The sequence below is a fragment of the Ischnura elegans genome, chromosome 7 (assembly GCF_921293095.1).
Source record: "Ischnura elegans chromosome 7, ioIscEleg1.1, whole genome shotgun sequence".
Classification (NCBI taxonomy): Eukaryota; Metazoa; Arthropoda; class Insecta; order Odonata; family Coenagrionidae; genus Ischnura; species Ischnura elegans.
The window spans coordinates 15,798,185-15,819,939 of record NC_060252.1 but is presented as its reverse complement, the minus strand read 5'-3'; the positions used below and the strand labels follow the sequence as shown (position 1 = coordinate 15,819,939).

At 37.1% G+C, this 21,755-nt stretch overlaps 1 protein-coding gene across 5 annotated transcripts in view; it reads left to right on the top strand.

Moving 5' to 3' along the window:
• Positions 1 to 17,457, top strand: part of LOC124162244 (palmitoyltransferase Hip14) — a 31,585-nt gene extending 14,128 nt beyond the window's left edge. For 4 of the 5 annotated variants that reach the window (XM_046538709.1, XM_046538710.1, XM_046538711.1 and 1 more), the window contains exons 12-14: positions 7,391 to 7,497; positions 11,012 to 11,350; positions 16,576 to 17,457. In XM_046538709.1, the coding sequence (XP_046394665.1) occupies positions 7,391 to 7,497; positions 11,012 to 11,302 (398 nt within the window). In that variant the 3' untranslated portion in view covers positions 11,303 to 11,350; positions 16,576 to 17,457. The remainder of the gene's footprint in view (positions 1 to 7,390; positions 7,498 to 11,011; positions 11,351 to 16,575) is intronic. The other variant, XM_046538713.1, reaches the window with a different exon arrangement.
• The last annotated feature ends 4,298 nt before the right edge of the window (positions 17,458 to 21,755 follow it).

The following is a 21,755-nucleotide window of genomic DNA, read 5'->3' as shown; positions in this document are numbered from 1 at the left end:
AGTGAGCTCGTACGTACGAAATTTCACTCCCTCACTCAAACCCGGTGAAAACCTTTTTCGAAGTACGAGAAATCAACAAACATGGCGATGGCAATATTGCGACTGCAAGTATTAGAAGATCTAGAAGGGGAAGAGCAAAAGATATGACGAGTTCCTCGTGAAATACGGGAACGGAAGTCCTCCTTTAATTTAGACAATTCCAAATTTATTAAATTATATTGTCTAACCAAAGTGGTGACCACGGAACTTATCGCAAGTGTAACTCCATATTTGAGTGCCCCTTCGCGATCGTCAGCTCTAACTATCGAAATAAAGGTTATTATCATTTATTAATGCTACTTTTGCCAAATTGACTTATTATGCTTAAATATTTGCTAGTAATAATACTAGTTTTGACACCTAAAATAGACAAATGAGTCAAGTGAATGTGATATAAACACCGGCCATGAAGAAAGAATAATTTTTTCCTAATAATTTACTATATTGGTCCTTGTAGTACCAGCGAAATGGGAATTAAGTGATATAGAATAAATGTTTTTCAAATTATTTATTTTTCATTTGAGATAATATTTCTTCAGCTACATTTATCAATCTCCCTCCAAGCCTTTCAATTTCTTCCACCTTCCTCCTTTCCAACTGCACCCTTTCCTCCTCCAACTCCATCTTCCTCCTTTTTATTGCCACTTTCTCTTCTTCAAAGACCCCTCTCTTCTGCCAACATCCTTCTCTCCTCCAGTACCATCTTCTCTCTCTCCACCTCGACCAACTGTCCGCTGCTATCTTCGTTGCTGCTTGCGTTCCTGAATCTGGGTTGTAAACAAATAGCAATTACTTCCATTGAATTGATAATTAACAACAGATAGCATGGTGCTAAGTAAATCAGTTTCTTGCAATGTGAATGTTAATTGCTACTGGTATTTTTCACAGATATTTTGAGTGGGTGCACATTGGTAAATTCAATCACCACAAATTATATATGATGTATTTCTACCAAAAGTCACATTTAGGGAAGGCAAATTAATGTATTATCCATGGTTTTTAATTATAAATGAAATTAGATACTGCTTTATGCACACTTCTTTTCAAGTTACACAATTGATATGGAAGGATAATTCAACCATGATGAATTTAAATTACAATAATTTTAAGGGGTCATCCAAATGTTGCTGTTGACTTACATGTTAAAAAGGAAATATAGTTGAACATATACCATGAAGTTTAAGTGTTCTCATGTAAACATTGTTGCTGAAAACAACAGAATCAGCTTCCAAATCCATCATCATACAGCTTTTCAAATAATTGTGATTACTTTGAAGTCATTTACTCATTAAACTCACACTTCACTCATTTAGCATTAACACTGATTCTCAGTTTCATCAAAGTTTTGCTTCGGGAAATAATTATGCTACTTACGGCAACACGTAATAGATATAACGATCGGCCTTCTTAAGGTTTTTCGTTTATTTGTGATTGAACCAACCAATTTGTATTGCTTTCTACTTCGGCAATAATCGCATCAAAACTAGAAATATCAACAATAACAACCGCATGCACACACCTCCTCCCACTACTTAAATTCGGTATTATAAATTCAGCATAATTGAAAATAAATAAAATTGATAGCTGTCACTGTGGACCTAATTCTTTTTAGATAATCATAAGCCCACCCCTAAGCGAAAGGTATTAATTACAGCTCATATGAAAACGCACGTAAAAAACCTTAATGATACAAAATTACATCATCACACACTTAAGAAGATCGTCATACAATCCCACATCCTATACTACGAGCCGTTTGTTTACTTTGAGAATAATCGTGTTCTACTACAGATATCTACAACAAGAACGTCATGCACTCACCTTCCTTCACTCTTACCACGATTTGCGTACTCCGCACGCATTCAGCTTCATCGCTACTTCCTCCCACTGTCAGAAGCATCCTTGTGGGGTAGAAAACTTTCTCTTGGCAAGATATTTATTCGATGCAATAGGACATTGGAAACATTAATATCAACACTAATGCGGTAACTTATTTTCTAAGCAAGGCACACCATGTTAATTACCTTCAATGAACTCCATCAGCATTTCCTTCTGCTCCTTATTAACTTTGGACATGGCTGGTTCACTTCCAAAATGCCCTTGGTGAATGTGTAAATGAATTTGGCGTACTCGTAAAGCGTCATTAGCAACGCAGTTGTTGAATTCCCGGGTAAAATTATTCATACAGAAAGGTGGGCGATGATTGGTTGCACACTGCCCGGAAGCCCTATCCAACCGTCCCTACCATTACCCTTCCGGCGTTGCCACATCTTGAAACAAGTATCTCCCTTCCCCCCCAGCTTGTTGACACGTTGCCATAAACAAATCATTTCTCCCTCGCACCACTCTCCTCGAAGATGATTCAGGCATACCGAATTCCGCATTGAACGCTCGTAGTGCGAGATCGATCGTGCGAGTGCATTCGCATACGAGATATTCCGAACGGACTCAGGCATAGGCCCCCAGGGGGGCCTATGCCTGCCCGAATGCCGGCCCCCAGGTAACAATTGATAGCCCAATCTCAGGACTGAGCAATCTGAATTTTGATCCATAATAAAGTGTGCATAGCAATTGTCACTTGCCTTTCAAAGCTAGTATTAACAAAATGACGTACTTAAAAAATGAAATTATGGCTAAAAATTACATGAAATTTGTGATTTTTCTTAAGGAAATATAGCAGATGTACTTAATGTTTTGCTACCTAGTGTGTAAATTGTGTTGTATTCTAGTTTAATCCAGAGCACATTGTTAAAGCTTTAGTAACAGCAATAAATGCTAATAATTAATGTAAAGGATTACTACAAATAGTAGCAAGTTTCTGCAATGTATTATTAAATACTAACTATTCTTTATTATAATGTATTAAGTAGGGATGGACCGATTCAGGTTTTTTTCCAGATCAGGATCGGATCCTTGACTTCAGGTGTCAGATCTTAGGATATTATCGGAACTAAATGCTTTTTTAATTGCCTCCTATAAAATGAAGTAATTATTCAAGTTTCTTCATGGTATATTAAAAAAAAGTAATGCTACTTTGATTTTCATACACATTGTAATGTACATAAACGTCTTGTGTGTATGCATTCATGCAACACTTGTTTCTTTGAAAATGGTGCTGTTTGGATAGTGTGGATTATTAGTACATCCCCGATCTATCGTTCCTGCATTGATCATTTTCCTGCATTCATCGTTTGTCGTTCCTGGTCCCAAATAAAGTTCCGTAAAGGCAATGTAATTTTTTCCCGCGTCCATCGTTCTCCGAAGTATCGTTGTCCCGCATTGATCGTTTGATGATCGCGGTCCCGTTGTATAATTTTCCCGCATCCATCGTTTGACGAAAATGGGACAAAGTGTTTACAACGTGTTGTTTGTGGCTAATAACGACAGGCACCCCCAGGAGATTGAATTACTACAGGGAGAAGCTGAGAGCCGTGGGATAGTTACATTAGCGCATTTCCCAAGATCCGCTATCCCCCTCCATTCAGCACTCGCGTCCCCCCCCTCTGAAGCTTTCCTCTCCTCCTAAATAAAAAAAAAGGTCCCAGCTCGCGCAGGGATCGTATTATGAAGACCTTAGCTTCAAAAGAAATATCAAGTTACACGAGAACAATAGAAACGTGTTTTGCCCCCCCCTTTTCTCACCCACTGACCTTTTTCAGCCTAACTGCTTCAAATTTCCCAGTTTCTGGAGGTCAACTGCTGCATGAATCACCTATTAGTCCAAGAGGTGTCTAACAATGAATTTCGGCAATTGGCATTATACTTTTATTAGATTGAAATATTTGTAAAATGCACGTAATTCAAAAAAGAATGAGACCAACGCAACGTATTTCTAACGTTATTTAAGCATTTAAAACAAGAAAATAGTTGGAAAAATACAATGATGATTTCTGGCGAAACTCGATATCCTCGTAGCTGAGCTTCTTGGCAGTTAATGTGGCATTTTTCCAAAAACAGGATATCGGGTTATTATCAGTTATCAATTTACGAGTTATACTATAAGTCTCAGTTGTAAGAGTTACTGAGGAAGGGATATCTTCTCAAGATATATTGTTTCTCCCTACTAACAATCCGAATTCATCTACTCATCTGGCGCTACGATAATTAGAAAAGAATGTATAAGTTGCCTTCTCTTTAGAACAAAAAATTTCATGGTGCAGTCATATGTTTATGCTTCACCCTCTGCAGTATGTTCTGCGTAAGAGGTACGCAATAGCATCAGTTCCGAACTTCACCTCGCACGAGTGGTTCCGTATTTTCCAGGGTGAGTTGACTTCAAACTAGCGTGTGTTTTTCGTGTGGGTTGAATAAAGTAAGGTTTCATTTTTTTAAGTTTTATTTTCATCCCTCTTTGGACCATCGCCCTTCCGAAAAAACAGATGAGTACTTTAAAATATGGACTGAAAATAATTGAATATGAAGAAAAGCATCTGGGATAGAAGAGTGTGAATACTGGAGAACGCCTCGGGCTGTCCGCTAGCACATGACGGGAGGGGTGGGGTAGAGCGAGCTACCAGGTGAAAACAAGAAGTAGGATGAAGCAGAGGCTCAGGCGGGCGTGCCGCTGACGATTAACGCAACATTGTTCACGCTTTACACATGGCCTAATTTACATGAAAAATATATTTATTAGACAGGAACATTACAAATAATTGACTATTTTTGGCCTTTTTGATCCATCTCACAACCAATCACTGTGCCGGCGAAAGCGGTTGTTTTAGGCATAACATGCACATTGCTCTCGTGAATACGTGTACTGGTAATGGCATTTCATGGATTTTTACACCAGAGAGAAATCCATAATCGCAGGGAAAATGCAGTGGAGAGCAAACATTTTTAGTGAGTTGGCGTTTTCCTTTAGGATATTTGAAAGAGATATTATTCCAATCAACAATATGACCTAAGTGTCTCGATAAAGTGCTAGTATTCCTGTAATTGGCTAAAATCTTCTTTGAATCCTTTTACAAATATCATAATTACGCGGCAAAATCCTGCATTCCCTGGGACATAGGCAACCTATCCAAACATTCCCGCATCGATCGTTTTCCTGCATTCATTGTTTTTTTTGCCCAACCCCCTGAAAAACAATAGATCAAGGTTCCACTGTATAGCCTTGTTGTGACTAGAAAGCTTCGCATCAATCAATTTGAGCTTAAAATAAATAAATACTCTCAGAAAGGCATCGTGTTTGATCTCATTCCTTTTTTAATCTCGTGCATGTTATCCAATTGCCGAAAGCTAATGTTAGACACCTTTGGGTCCAATAGGTGACTAACATGCCAGTTGCCCTCAGAAATTGGGTGAATTTGAAGCAGATAGGCTGAAAAAGGTCAGTCGGTGAGGCGGAGGGGGGACAAATAATGTTTCCACTGTTCTCATGTAACTTGATATTTTCCCTTGAAGCTAATGATTTATGGTCTGTTCTGTCTCAGAGAGGAAAAATAAATCAGAGGCATGGCCGAGGACTGATGAAGGTTAGTGGTTAGTGGAGGAGGGGGTTAGTGGTTTTGTGAAATCTGCATCGTAGTTAGTAGTTACTTTTGATGTGGTTATTATCCTCCGGCACTGTGCCTCCCATGGTTGTTCTATCTCTTGGGAAGATTCACGCTAAGCGCCTGTAATATTTCGCCATAAAATTTTCCACGGCTAAAATTCTGTTACGTAGAGAGCTGCGAGAGAGCTTTGAACAAAGTGGTTCATGAGTAGGACAAGCATCGCAGTGTATTGGTGCATTCGAAGAGAGAATTGGAATTTTTTCCACTCGTATTGTGTTCACTGAAGCTTTAATTTAAAATTTTGGATCCAGATTCGATATCTTCTGCCAATTTGGATCCGATTTATCCGATGAAGGGCAGTATCCCTGGATATTTGGATCTGATGTATCTGATCTGACCATCCCTAGTATTAAGTTTATGGCAGTACATATTTTACATGCAACGTCACAAGCCTCAATATGGGCTATACGTTCAATTCTTGGATTTTCCAAGCTTGTGTTAAATAAGTGGCATAGGTAATCGCAAAAAAATACTAATTAAAATATCAAATGAAATCAAAGAGTACCACATTTGTGATCCGCTGTTCGTTTGCGGAACTACACTACATACACAAATAAATAATTGAGCCTTCTTTCTTTACTATGCAAGATTCAGAACTTTCTACAAAACTGAAATTTAATTGAAATATTTCATGTCGAGCCTACATGTAGTATGCAATATGTATCATGTGGACTACAGTGCAAATTGTTGTCTCTTATCAAGATAGTTTTTCATGCATTTAAGATTCCATATTTCTATACAGTTGAGAGTTCATTACAATCTTCAATGAGCAGATGTGGCTCAGCTTACATACTGGGATGATACGTTCTAAACTAACTTCTTATTGGTTGCTAAAACTATTCCTAAAGGTAGAATAAAAATATACTGGAAAAGATGGAGATTCCAAATATGTAGCATGCACTATTAATTGACTGGTTATTTTCCTGAGCTAATTATTGCCCGGCTCTGTTCAGAATACCAAACCATTATATTATGAGGTGTGGAGTTGTGACACCTCCATTCAGAATAGCAGCCCTAGTGATTCGATTTGTGGCTCACACCCTCAGTGGTTTTATCCCAAGGTTGGTTTGGATGGGCGAGTCTAGAGCTCATCCCACACTTAGCCACAGATGTTTAAAATTCACATTTTCAGGGCAGGGGAGGCAGTTCCTTTCCCTGGGCCACCTTGCATGTAGAGGATTTTCATTTTGGGGAAGTCCAAAGGCTTTACATTGGATCTATACCTGGGACTCTTCGATCAACAGCCAATTGGGCTACCATGCTCCCTTTTGTCCATACAAATGTTTTTTTTCACTATGTAAACTATACATATGTGATTTATGTAAAAAAATGGAATCTCTTTATTCATTTTCTTAAGATTTTCAATTAGGTGAAGAGAAGTTAAATTTTCTCTGTGTAATTGATTATTGTATTTACCCAACATACATTTATAGAAGTATATTGACCCAATGTTACAATGCAGAAGATTGTAGAACATTAATTAATATTGATTTTAATCAGTTGCTGGTAAACTTGAGTGTCATAAAGATGGGTAAAAATTTGTGCATGGTGTTTTTTGTGAGATAACCTTGGTTGTGCGCTTGAGAAATAGCTTTTTGGTGGTTGTATTCAAAATTATGCGTGATGGGCGTCCTATGGGATATGATGAGTGTTGTAGTGGTAATGAAATGATTGATGGGAGCATATATGTTTTCCTCTAATTATTTAATTATTATAATCCACTGATGTAATTGAATCTTAAGTTTTTCTGACTTTCATCCTGAAAAATGCTTATGTTGGTATGTTTTATCTTGCAGCTTTGGCTGGGGTGGCAACGTGCAACGCATGGGTTGCGTGGGTTGCACTCAATGCATTCCTGCACACTGCATGGGTGGCTACACTCTTCGCATGTCAAATGTACCAGGTGAGCTCAAAGTGAAGTCTCTTTCTGTTTGAATTAGTCTTTATCATACTTAGGCATCTTCTTTCTGAATCCAGGTTAAGATGCTTCTGAGGGTAATTCGAATTTTTTAAAATCTAAAAATGTGATTTACATTCACTGACAAGGGGAGACCATGTACCTTGCTCCGCCTTTTTTAATGCCGTATTTTTTATGTCCTTCGGAATGGTGAACACATCTCTGAACTAGTAGTGGTTCCGTTGAATGGGCCTTAGTTTGGCTGTAATTAATTAATTTTCATGTGGTATTTTTCACAGGCCCTATATAATTTCAGAATTTCGCACTACTCAACAGATGGGTCAGGTGGGGTAGTGGTAGCGTACATGATTCCCACCCAAGGGGCCAGGGTTCAGGGCTTCGTCGTGGCAGTTTATTTTGTTATCTTCATTGTGATCATACGGCGTCAAGTTTTTCATTAATTTTAATTGCAGCAAGCATAGACATGAGACAGTTTTCTTTATCATCATAATGGGGTTTAGGTATTTAAGCAGTGCCATTTCAATCGCGTAGAAATGAAGGCTACACTTGCTACTCTCCCAAAAACATACCGAAAGATCAACAGGGGGCTTTTTTTAATAACAGTGGCTTTTTTTTTTCGAAGAAATGACATTTGTTGGTGGGCCTCTTGTTATTATATTGGAAGGGCTACGGAATATTTTGGGAAGCGGCGAGCACAAGACACATTTGGTGTAATTGTTGCTTTTAACCCTCTAGCGGGCGCGACTGTTATTTCTACACAACCGGGCGAATGGCGTACTTTGCCCATGTTATGTGCATATATGGTAACACTCCATTTTTGTTAAAAATTAATCTGTCGCGTGACGAAAAGAAGAAAAACGATGTTCCTTCAACCATCACCCGAAGGACCAGAGAAACACAGGGGAGGGGTCGGGGCAGCTGATGGCACCACACACTTTCACCATGAGTTCCACTCGCTGACTGACACTGACTCAACTCACTCCGAGAATTACGACGACTGGTCGTAAGCACACACACACAAAAAAACTGAACATCGTAATACAACTACGCCCTCCGGTGGCAGTTATGAGGACTAAGTATGCCTCCGTTTACGGAACATAATCTTTATTTGTAGAAATTAGTTCAATCTTGTTCATTTATAGCTGATACAGATATGTATAAAGGTACCGGTGGTACTCGGCCGGTCGCGCGGCATAATTTATACGCCACGGGTGACGAGTTCCTCTTGCTGATCTAAAAAAATTAGCTACCATACCTGAACTTTGAGAACTCGCAAAATAGACAGTCAAAGTACATTGTAGGAATACATAAGAGCATTCTAGCCAAGAATGTACGTACAATTATGAGATCCTTGGTTTTCGAAGATTGACTGACAAATTTTGTGACTGTCTTGAAATTGGCAACGTGAAAAAGGGGGCTTGCAGGGGGTAGGGGGGGGGAGGGGGAGGAATGGTTACGATCTTAATGGACTGTTGTTTGAAGCTCAACCAGGTGATTTTAGCAAACTCGTTCCTTCCAACTGCAGGCTCCTCCTTCCATTTTGCATAGAGCGATCTTTGGAACGTAAGTGATGCTTGGTGGTGGTTCTCTGGTATTGCTGTGTAGGTAACATTTTCACTCAAGTAAGTGATGCTTCTTCCCTTGCTGGTACTTGCTCCTCGTTGCGGGCGGGGGGGGGGGGGGGTCTCTTATTGCAGACCGAATCTTGAAGTATCAACCCGATGCTGGGTTGCACGGCCCCTCTTTTTTCACTGCCATGTCAATGTCAGCCAGTAGTGTTGCACCAAATTCAGGCATAGGCTTTGCCCAAAACCTGAATCAATCTACCATGCTAAAGAACGCACACGTCCTTTTATATTCCTCTGTCTTGGAGTGGGGAAAGGTTATCGGCTTAAAGTGGGTAAGTGGGTAGGGAAATGAATGTGCCGATGCAAGGTGGCCTAGCGTAATGGTGTTTGAACCATTACAATATATTGTAGATAAATATTATGCACTGAATATAATTTTTTTAAAGAGTGATAACAAATGAATTGAACTAACCTGTGGTGAATAAGTTAATGTATGAATAAATAAAATGAGACTTTATTGGCCGTGTAGGCCAGCATGTAGACATAAGTTGGGACTTCGCAATTTGCAATTGCAATAATGCAAAATTTAATGTGAATTGCATGGTTTTCACAGGAATTTATTTTTTCTCATGAATTTCAACAATTTGAATGCTATTCTCCTCGTCTCTCGTTCATCAGATCATACTATTGCCATGACAGTTATTTTGTTGCACAAAATTTTGTTACATGTAAGTCATGTTTTTCCATTTCACTGAGGATCTGGGTAGTTTTATTTTCAATAACATGTGGTGAAAGAACAGTAATTTACTACTGGATTCCAATATTATGAGCGAATCTTGGTGTTTCATCAGCTGGAATTCACTGCGTACTGTCTTCGCTGACTGCACACACATTTCATGTGGCTGTATTTTCATTGTCTTTTTAACAAATACTCTCATATTATGAAAAATTATTATGGAAAGAAAACTAGTTAACTTATCAGATGATTCATATTGACCATAGAGAAATTCAGAATATTCGTATAATATGATACATGCAAATGAATTTTTGAAAGTGACTACCTAGTGGCACATTATGGATAAGAATTATGTATTGGTGAACTAGATGAAAAAATGGTGCCTTCCTATGAAATGTAATGTCCACGAAGTAATTAATTTAAGAGTGACACCTTTTTTGCCTGGTTATGTTTACCATACCTGTTTCCAACTATGTAGTTCATATTATCGCCACTGGCAGCACTGTTGTTTTTTCCCATGGAGACTAAATCATGGCGTGATTAAAGCAGCTTATCACCGCTCAAGTCATAAGCAAATGTAATAGCATCTAACGTAATAGGTTACCATGATTATTGATCAAAATTTATGAATCTGTAATTTATTTTTTAATGCAATAGGATTCATTCCCCTTCTTTATTTCAAGTAGACTTAGGGTTTGGTAACCTACCCCTCACTCCTGTTTTTTGTTGAAAATTTATTAATGTGCATTAAGCTTGGAGCTAATTGGTGGGCCTCTGCAAGGATGATATTCTAACAGGAGAAATTTACGAAACGTAAATACATTTGTAACATGCATACTATTACTTACTAAATTCAATATTAAACATAATTTCAGTTGAGGCAGAAAACATTTTTTATATTTGCGAAATACAGTAATAACTACATATCATATTTACTTACTACATACAATGAAATGTCGTATAAAAATGTTTTGGAATCACTCGAAGTACTCTGACGGTGAATTACATGTATGGGTTATTTATCAGATGGTATCTTACTTTCTTTCTGAAAGTTCCTTTTCAATTATTTTGAGGTGGTTGGGTATACTATTGTAAATTAGTGCAGTACTATAGTAGGGACTATTTTTTGTTAGCTATAATTCTTTGACATTATTATGGATGTGTTTGTATTGAAATGACATTTGGATCCTTTTAGATTGTGTGGCTGGGCATGACAACGAATGAACGAATGAACTGGGGCCGTTACAAGCACTTCCATGTGGATGTGGCTCCTGGGGAAGCTGTCCGTGGGAAGGGTGGAGCTCGGAAAAAGAGGCACAGCCCGTTTCATCGAGGCCACTGGCAGAATTTTGTTGATTTCTGGGGGATAGGGTGCTACGGACTGTGGAAACCAGACCCCACTGATTGGACTACTCGGTATGAGATCAAGAGTACACTTGAGGAACTTCCCTTGTTATCCACCAAAGAAAATTATCAATACGTATAAAGCCTTCTGATAAGCAGCTTAGTGGATGTTTTTATATGCTTTTTTAAGGTAAGTTCTTCTGGGCGGGTGGGCTGGGCTTTTCTGTCGCTATTTGCCTACAATTATTGTTTGATCTTCTGGATGAAAATTGATATCTGTCTTTGTTCTGGTAAATTCTTTGAATATAGTGCAAGCATGAAACGTATTCATTGGTGAAGGGTTGGTAGTGCATCAGCAGATTTTTTGTATTTTTTTACGCAAACCAAGATAATCCACAAAATATTGAGGTTAATGTCCACTTTCATGGACTTGCTTATTACGAAGTCCAACTTGAAGCAAATTACTGCCCAACACTCACCATAAAAGGCCTATTTTCCTTGTAAAAGAGCCTGATTTTAACTAATGCTCTGATTATGATGTCAAAATTATAATGAAGAATTTTTTTACTAGAGAAAAATCTCATTTCAATCATTGGCTTCACAGAGATTAATGTCTAGCTGGTACTCAGGTTCTGCCGTGTCTTGAGATTTTTGCCTTATGATTTTGCTCCCGCTGGAGGTGTTTTCATCAGGAGAATGAGTATCTTGGTGATAGGAAAGAAATTTAAAGTCCTCTCTCCTAGTTATAGCCAACTGAGAGGGTTTTTCTGGTGCTGTTCCCATACAATTTGGTTGGGCCATATGTTGAAATTAACCATAACTATGGCCTCGAGCTATGCTAATGGTCTTGAATGATTCCCTCGTGGAGCAAGGACCATTTGTTGGGTGGTAATGGGCTGCAATATCATGATCTGCCTGGTGGGAGGTTATGACATGCACTTTATAGGAAAACTATCACGCTTGGGAATTTGAAGCTGCTTTTATAAATTGATTATAAAACCTTTCATTTAAATTGTCCTCAAATCTTTGTGATCAAGTTTAGGAAGATTCTGAGGGCCTTATTTAGAAAAAAGTTTCTTTTATGAGAGAGCCTTCATATCCAAATTTTGTGTACTGATTTAGATAATTTATTATTTTTTATTAATTTGATGCTGATTTACTTCAGGTAGAAAAGGACTATGTACCTAAGGTCGTCTTTCAGAGTGGGTGAAGAAAGCTCTAATTACGATATGTCTCAAGATATAGTTCTCCCTTTTCTACCGAAAATATTGGTTAGAAAAGTAAAATTTATAGTTGTGAAAGTTGAGCAATAGTGGCTGGAGTGACTAAACCAAGGCAAACCTAAAGCAACCCAAACATCACAATCAAAGGGTGGAGCATGGCAGACCTATCTTTCACAATTCTGTTGTTTTTGAAGCCTATTTCATGTTTTTGTAGCTAATTCGAAACAAGATTCTAGTTCTATCATTTTCAGCCTAAATTTCACCGATTTCAAAAGTATGGTTTCAAAAATTTGAATTGCAATTATGGCAATTCGTTTCTTCCTGTAACCAATATTACTTCTCAATAAGTGCCTTTGGAGCACCCTCGACAAACCCTGGATCGTATAATGAGTTCATCCAATTGTGTTTAAATCGTCATTCCCTTATAAAGTAGTCTTAATTCTTAGGTCTTGAAATGTTGACATTTTTTTCCAAACATCAAGTCTCAAAAATAAGGGGTTCGATTATGAGGAGGGAACTAAAATTTGGGGACAATTCGAGGTGGGACTTAACTTGGAGGAATAGGGTAATGGATTTTGTGGGCCAAAATATACAATTATGTATATTCATGAAAAAATGGGTAAGACTTCTATGTGTTGGAATATAATTGTTAGCAATAAGAATGAGTATTTCGGTCATTTAAATCAGTTCTGGAAGCAGTGCCCTCTTGTCCAACCGTAAGTAAAGTATGCTATACTTATTTGTTTTGTAATAAGTATCTTATTCATAGTGGTGTATCATAAAATTTCCCTTTTATATTTAGCTGGCTACTGTTAGCGTGAGCTTTGTTCAACTTCAAGCCCACAAAACACATTGATTAGAAAGAACTCACTTTCACTGCATGCACTAAAACTGTGATGTTAACAGAAGTTTACAGTGGCACATGAAAATAAATAGGAGGTGATATCATTGGAACAGATTGAAATGTAAATAAACATCTCTAGGATCATTATACAATGTAATATTACTCCATGAACACACAGCTAATAATGATGACTGTCACATAAATGAAAGTGACATATAATAAAATCCATGGAATGAGAACAAATAGAGAAAGAGAATAAGAAGTACATAATGGCATTTTTTGTGTTTAATTGTTAATAGATTCTAGGCTGCTATTCTGAACAGAGGGGTTATAATCTCAGTGTTTCGTCATTCCATACATCATCATTGCACAGTTTGATATTCTGAATGGAGCCAGGCAATAAATAGCTGAGGAAAATCACAGAGCAATTAATAGAGTGGTTAAGTTTTGGTGAATAGCATGGTCGTATTCCCATTTAGAATAGCAGTCCTAGAGGGGCAATTTCAAGATCTAGTGACTCACAGCATGCCTCCTATTGTCATGTATGCATTTTACTCCTTTGCGTCATTGGAGACGAAATCCTAATGGAAAATGAGATTTCCAACCATTGACAGCTATCGCTACTTGAAGGGAGAGATATAACTGCGTATGTTAACATGGCACAACGTGAAATATTAATGGGACGATGCCTGGAAAGCACTCCATAACATTTTCAAAGGAGGATGACTGCCACAATAAGTTGTTTTTTTTGTCACCGCACATATAAAGGAGCCTTTATTTTACCTTTGTTCTGGTCCTGCTAGAGTAAAATGATGTATGGAACATGTTTTTCCTAACTGCTACTATGTAACCGTAATTTGTCAAATGGGTCATTAACCAAATTATTTTTATATGCTGATTGTTTATAGAGTTTTCTATTGATTTATAGACCTCAATTCTCCCATTTTTTGATCTGTTGTCTTCATCTTTAACTATTCGTTAAAAAAAATAGATGCTCATAATGCTTTTAGGCTGCTATAACTAAATAAGTTGATGAAGTTCTGAGTGGATGTGGAGCTGGGCACCGCTTCTCAGCTTCTCCTCATCCTTGCACATGGATATCTCTTACTCATGTGGATTTTTGTTTCCTACACTCATGTGAGCAATTTCTTCCCTCAATGAAAGGTTCTCCCTGAATGGGTAAATGAACCAGAACTGTAATGATGTCATCAACTTGTGAAATGTGGGTGGTAACTTTCCTGTTTCTTATTATTTGAAACTTACGAGAGATTGACTGAATGGGGATAATTTTTCTTATCTTTTCCTTCCATCTTGTGGCCTTTTTTTTTACGATTTCAAAAAGAATTGCAATTTCTGATTGGAGATCAATTTTGGTTTAGGGGAGCGGAGAGTTAGATCCTCTTTGCCTCCTGCCCCTCACCTGGGTGGGTGTACCACTCTTATTACTTCACCATTCCATGTGTAATATTTGATTCATATCATTCTGATTACATTCTCATGAATGGAAATTTGTCTTATGGAAATGGGTCTTATGAGCTTATTATATGTGTTAAGGCTAGAACAAAATACAAAGCAGGTAGGTCAAGGTTTTATTTTCTCAGCAAGTGAAAACAATAGTGAATTTTTATTTGCGAAGACAGCTATGACTTCAGCATGTCTACGACATTCTGTGATTTATGATAACTTAATTAAGAAATGATGGTAAAAATGGGTTTTGTTTGAAGAAGTCTGGGAGTTTTGCAGAGGTCATTTTGGTTTCAGATTGTGTATTTTTTTATATCCAGTTATAGAGTCAGATCCCATAGCATCTGGCTTGAGACGAGAAAGCAAAAAGCCAAAAAACTGTAAAAATTCACTCCACCTTAGTTCACTCTGACTCCAACGGGTCCACACATGTCTTTCGGAATTGCAAATCGGAAGTTTCACTGCTGGCATTTACCCTAACACAATGTACCAGAAAATCAGGATTACTAGAGTTTATGTATTAGTGTGTAATTTTCGACTGGCCTATATTAGCTGGCTTTCAGCAGTAGTGGTTTTGCATGCTTGCTGGGCAGAAATTAGATGCTTATTTTGTTTAAGTATGGGTTATAGAAGTAGGTCAAAAACTCAGTTAAGTTAAGAAGAAAGCTCATTTAAATTTAATCATTTTAATGTAGCTGAAATTGTGTGGATAATAATTTATTTGTGATAAAAAATACTTTAAGTGATTATGATTTTACTTTCAATGAGTATTACTGTTATAAACATTTGAAAACTTTTAGTGGTAGTAAATATTTCAAATATGATACAACAAAGGGCTAATCACTCTATATATTACATTGTTTGAATTAATGCCCATTTGTGTGAATGGTTTTAATGGGACAGAATGGAACTAATATGAACCAAATTAAAGCTGTCTTTATTTTCAGTTCATGTATTTTAAAATTTGGATGGTAATTTTTCATTCCATCTTTCTTTCATTTACACCTCAACCATAAATTTCAATGTACAATGTAGTTTAACTGTAACCCACCGCTTGATCAGTGGTGAGCTTCTATATGATTGACATGGGAAAAATTCTCCTTGTACATATTAGGAAATAACACCTAGCAACATTAATCACTGTTATTTGTTTTGGGAATGAAGGATTAGCTTTGTGATTTGTTTTGGGAATTTTAGCTTTGTGATCTGGAAAGCTAAAGGTCCATGGTTTGCTCCCTGGTCTGGGAGAATTTTTTCCCATGGAAATTATCTTGAGACAGTGTACAAGGGAATATGTGGGGTTGGTACTGGGTAGCCTTTGGGCCTTTACAGTAGTACATATGTACTCAGATTAGGCAAAACCATATTTTACTGCCATAAGATTGTGTAATTATTTTTCTTTATTTTGTTAATTTAATGCATTTAAGTTTAATTTTTTTAAAGACCACGCAAAACATTAATAAGTGTATTCAGGAGGTATGTAATTATGCAATTGTAAAATTAATCACCTCTAAAGATGAAATGAATATCAAAAACTTTTTTCTCAAGGAATAAAGTGCCTATGTGTACTTAATTCAGAGCATGAATTGACAGCATATTTAGAAAATAACCAAGATAAGCTGCATAATTCTGACTTAAGGATGGATTTACCATGTGAGATAAAGTGTCATTTACACATCTATTTATTGTGTATCCCGTATTAATGTCATGTGCATAATTTGCATTTCGGTGCATTATGTTCGTATTCCAAGTAATTGAATAGCAAAAGTATTTAAAGCATTTTGTAGCAGTAGGTAACCAATATCATTTGTTGTTATTTAGGTAATTATGATCTGTTTTGTTTTATGTAAGTTGTGTAAATTGTGTTTTGTCTCTGTTTTGCAGTAGTACTGTTGCAGTGGTGTGATTCAGCCCTGTCCCAGTGTAAATGTCATTGGTGTTATCAGAACCAAGTATTTTCATCAGACTAAAAATGCATTTCCCTTTTGACAACATTTTTCACTTTGGCTTCAGCATGCCTGTTATATCATAATTCAAATTCATTTTTATACACATGGCTTACATTATTCCTGTTTTGTTATCTCCATTGAGAACACGGAAATATAAATTTCCTGATTGTGTGTATGTGAATTCTACCATGTATTCTAATGGTATGAAATGTTTGTTAAAATTATTTATTGTAATTAAGGAGCTCACAATACTTAAGGAGTATGACCCTGAGTTTGCAAGGTAGAAAAAAACCTACGAATGGAAGATTTTGGAAGAATGTGCTGATTTAGTTTTACGTGACTATGTCTGGTTCATTCAGTGTTTGTTCTGACTATTGGGTAGTGTTGAACTAGATTTTCAAGTGGATGTTGGGGAGCACTCTGTGTAAGGTGCATTTATGGCATGAATACTGATGAAAAGTGAGCCATTACTTATCATTTGGGTATTTGTGTGTTTATCATGTCGTTCAAACCAAACAGTCTATTGTGTTTTACTACCTGCTGATCTGAAATGATTTCCTGGGAATCTGTACTTTATTTTGCTTTATGAGATGCTTAAGTGTGAATCCATTCTTTGGAATGAAGTGGAATTAGTGGAATAATTATCAATTCACATTGCTGAGTCTTGGCACTGGCCTAACTACGCTTGCTTTGACTTGAGAACATTATAACTTCTTGTGGTAGATATTCCTCTTTTATACCCATTCTTGTTTCTCTGTCTTTTATAAAGACTTTATACTTTATAATTTCATTTATGGAATACATCAACTTAATATTTCATGCTGTTATTACATTTTTTATGGTGATTGTGATCCCCCATTATTCTCACATACAGTGTATTAAACTTACATATAACAACTCCAAGCCCAACAACGAGAGGATACCAATGATTACTCACTGATTTGGCCAAATTGCTACTCTGGAAGTTTTTATTGCCCCAATTAATGAACTGTTGCATTTTGGAAGTTTGATCTGATTTTAAATTTTCCAGTTTTACTTCCATGGGCAGAATTTCTTTTGCAACTGGAGCAGTAGGATATTGCCATCAGGTTGTTTGTGCTTATAGTTATATGCTTAAGAGCACCATGAATCAGTCATGTTCCCAGCATGGAACTTAAGTGGTTTGTGCCTTGGTTTAGGAAGCATATCTGCATTTTTATGATCATGAATATTTCCTGTGCGATTCCTCATGTAAAGGTAAAAGTTTCTCATAATTATTGTAAATGATACTTGTTTGAGCAATCTATATTTGCTTAGCTGTTCAACCTAGAGATTCAGCTAAATTTGAGATTCCATCAAAAGGGACGATTTATTTCCTTACGCTATGCATGAACATATCTTGATTCTATGACTTTCAAATTTTCTGGCTGATCACGGTAAATTGTGCTAAAAATGCGTGTATTGATAGGTCAAAACCTTTAGTGTCCTCTCATTTAAGGCCAGATCTGAATAATGAGGATGGAATATGTCCTCTTGTAGGGCATTGCTTTACCTATTGATGCATTGCTAAATTCCACCCATTATTTTGTGTTTCAGTGTTGCTTTAAGTTCATTTAAATTTTTTGTTTATTATTTTATGCCTTATTTTTTATTTCAAATTTAAGGTATTCTTAATATAATTTACAAATTAATGAAGATGAAGAGTAACTAGTCTTTCTCCCTGTTTTTACCTAGGCTAGGAAAGATTATTTTCGTAGTTTTGTTCTTTAAATCCTTTCATTCTTCTTCTTAGTCAGTCTTAGAATGCATCTTCAACAGGTGTCAACTGAATGGCCTTCATTGCAGTCGGCCTTTAACACCTTTTTTTTTAATTTGCTTGTAAGGACAGCCGCTTTTTGTGCCACTGACCAATTTCATCCTTCATCTTCCATTTCTTTCCCTTCCTTTTTCTTATCCTTCAACATTTTGTTCAAGTTTGCAATTTTGTGATTATTTCTGTCCAACCAAATTGTCCTTATCTTTTTCATTTCCGTCAGCAGCTCTTTATCATCTCCTATTCTTATGCTTACTTCCTCATTTGTCATTCTGCCGGGCCGCTTCAATTCAAGCATTTCTATTCGCAACCATACTTTAATATTTTCTAAGTACAGTGCACTCCCGATTATCTGGGCTAATTAACGATGGGGAGAGATGGCACGAATAATCGAAAACACGGATAACCCAAACTTTCACTTTAATGTCTTGTAATGTTCATAATTTACCTAAACCAAACAATATATTATTATTTATGCCGTTATTCTGTTATTTTATAGTGCTTCCCGGACTCGTTGAGAGCTTTCTTTGACAGTTAGCAATCTTTTTGGCGGCGATGACATGGTTGTAATCGTATTATTAATGCTCCATGTAAGGCCTGGTTTCGAAAACCACACATCCGTGGCTGTGTGATCACGGATACGGATAAGTGGTAGAAAAAAAACGCTGGAAACTGCACTATCAGGCACTACGCCACGTAGTCACGTATTGCACAAGTTGCCCGGGTTGCAACTGCTGAGGGACGTGCATCCATGATCACGGAGCACGGTCGCGTGCTGCAAGGCTTGAAAAGCATGAACACGGTGCTCCTGAGAATACAGCTAGCGCGCGTTCACTTCCGTTATACGAAGGGGATTCTTACAGAAATAATAAGCCCGGTGTATCCTAGCATTAATGCAGTAATTCCGATGATTTTGCATCCAATTTTATTTTTTTATAAAGATTGCAGAAAATATTGAGTGAGAGTAAAAATCATGCACGGATAATCCGCAACACGGATATACCACAGCCAAATTATCGGGAGTCTGCTGTACTTTTCATCTTTCCCTTTGACTATTCATGTTTCGCTCAGTATGAGTTGAAATATGGAATGTATTTTCATGGATCTTCTCATGGGGATAAAAAGATGATGTGGCAATAAAATTATTGAAATTTAGCCTTGCATCAAGATGTTCACAGCTTAGATATACGGTGAAACCTCTATTTTACACTTTTGAATGGACCACTTACAAAAAGTGCAAAATTGAGGAAATTGTAAAATAGAGTATCATTGTTTAAAGGCGGTATTGTTTGGGACCTGATAAAAAGTGTGCAAAATCAGGGAAAACGTAAAGTGGGGGAATGTAAAATCGAGGTTTCACTGCATCTCTTACTTCTGATGATTGGTGATTCCTGTTGTTATGTCATGCAAATGTCTATTTTAACTTCTGTTTGTAACGGAATACCAAAATTAAGTTTCTAAGTCATTCTGTTGGGTAACAGAGCCATATCATAATAAGTGATTTATTCAGTGGATGAATGTACGAGAATGGGCTTTAGTATTTGTAGGCCTGCCTTGAATGAGAAGAAATCAAATATTTTGTGGTTGGGAGGAGTTTATTTTTATATTAATATGCTTGGATTGATAGCTTATGCGAGCAATTTTCCAAATCTACCTTTGCAGATAACTGATTTGCTAGTGACTCCTATCACAGTTTGTTATCATTTCAGTGGCTTATCTCCTGTTGAAAATTTTTACAATCTGAGAGGGCTGTCCAAACATTACAGAAATAGGTGCATGGTGGATCAAATCAGTTGAATTGACTTATCATCTCTGAATTCCTTTAATAACAACTATAGCAAGATCTGCTGTCTTTGAATACCTCCATCTGCTCAATTTTTGACTCTCATGCAGGCATAGGTGTATCTGATGTGAGTGCTGTGGCAACCACACATGATTACCAATGGGCACTGAAGTAAACTTGAAAAACCTACGAATCTTGTGAAAAGTGTAAGCTTTAACACGTTCCCTGCCAGGAAATTTTAGACGAATTCGCCCATTGCACTGACGTCTTATTCTGTTTTCTTTTGTTTTAATATTTGGACCTTTCTATTTGAGTTTATGTGTGCATTCTGCTATGCAGGCCGCGTCGGTCACGTCATATACGCATTGCCGAAGTAGGCTGTGACTGACGGCATGCTATGAGCGGCCCAAAGAAAGGCTCATTCTTCAGTCATCATGACCGAAGCGGCATGGAGATGAAGTACATGTTTCGGTCATTATGACTGAAGCGGTGCTGAACGTATTAATAATTGATTAAATACAACGTTTTTATAAAATAATATTGCTAGCTATGCTTATATTTGAGTTCGTTTTCTTTATTTCTTGTGGGAATTTGAATTGCCATAAAATAACAGGAAAAATTGAACAAAAAGAATATATTACTATCATTTGGACACTTGCTTCATAATGTAAAAGACTAAATTAATGGAGAGGACATTCATAAGAACTCTTGAAATCCAAGGCAAAAAATCCTTAACACACCTATGCATGCAGTCACATACTTTAATCTCTGCTGCTTAACTGCAGGTTGTGTACACATTGGGAAAGTTAAGGTCTTGAATGAACTTAGGTCATTCCAGCCAGTGGAGAATATAGGGCTCCCAGTGACACCCATCAGATCCCAGACACAGATACAAGAATCACTCGTGTTGTATTGATGAAGTATATTTTGAACTATCCTTGTTGGATTCTCATTAGGTCGACATACCTGCTCTATTCATATGTGAATGAGTGGAAATTGGAATAGTGACTGATTTCTCAAAGAAAGATGACATTTTCTTTTTTTTCTTACCATTACTTGCCATTGTCTTCATGCTATTGGAAAACAGTGAAGCTCACCTAATATCCAACTAGGATAATTTCTGGCTGCATAAGTCACTGTATGGTCCGCAACGTTAGCATGAGTTAAGTACGTAACTCAAGTTTTGGAGTTAAGTCCAGCCATCATCTAGTTTCATATGATTGATTCTAGCAAGCTCCTGTGTTTGTTGTACACTCAGTTTCAATTATCTTTTTGGGTGAGCGGATTTGGGCTGAAGCAAGTGGGTGAGAGTTGAAAGAAAGTTTCTTGGCATGTCACTTTAATGAAATCAATCAGATTTCTTCAAGACAGGCGTGACCATAGGCCTTGAAAATTCAGTTCATCACAAAAATCTGCCTTGGTAACCTGATGTTGTCAAACCTAACATTTCCTATCAGTGCCGTTATCTTTGCAATTTTTAAAATTTAACCCATGGAGTAGTTATGACTTACACTCAGGAGCCTGTTTCAGTGGATTGGCG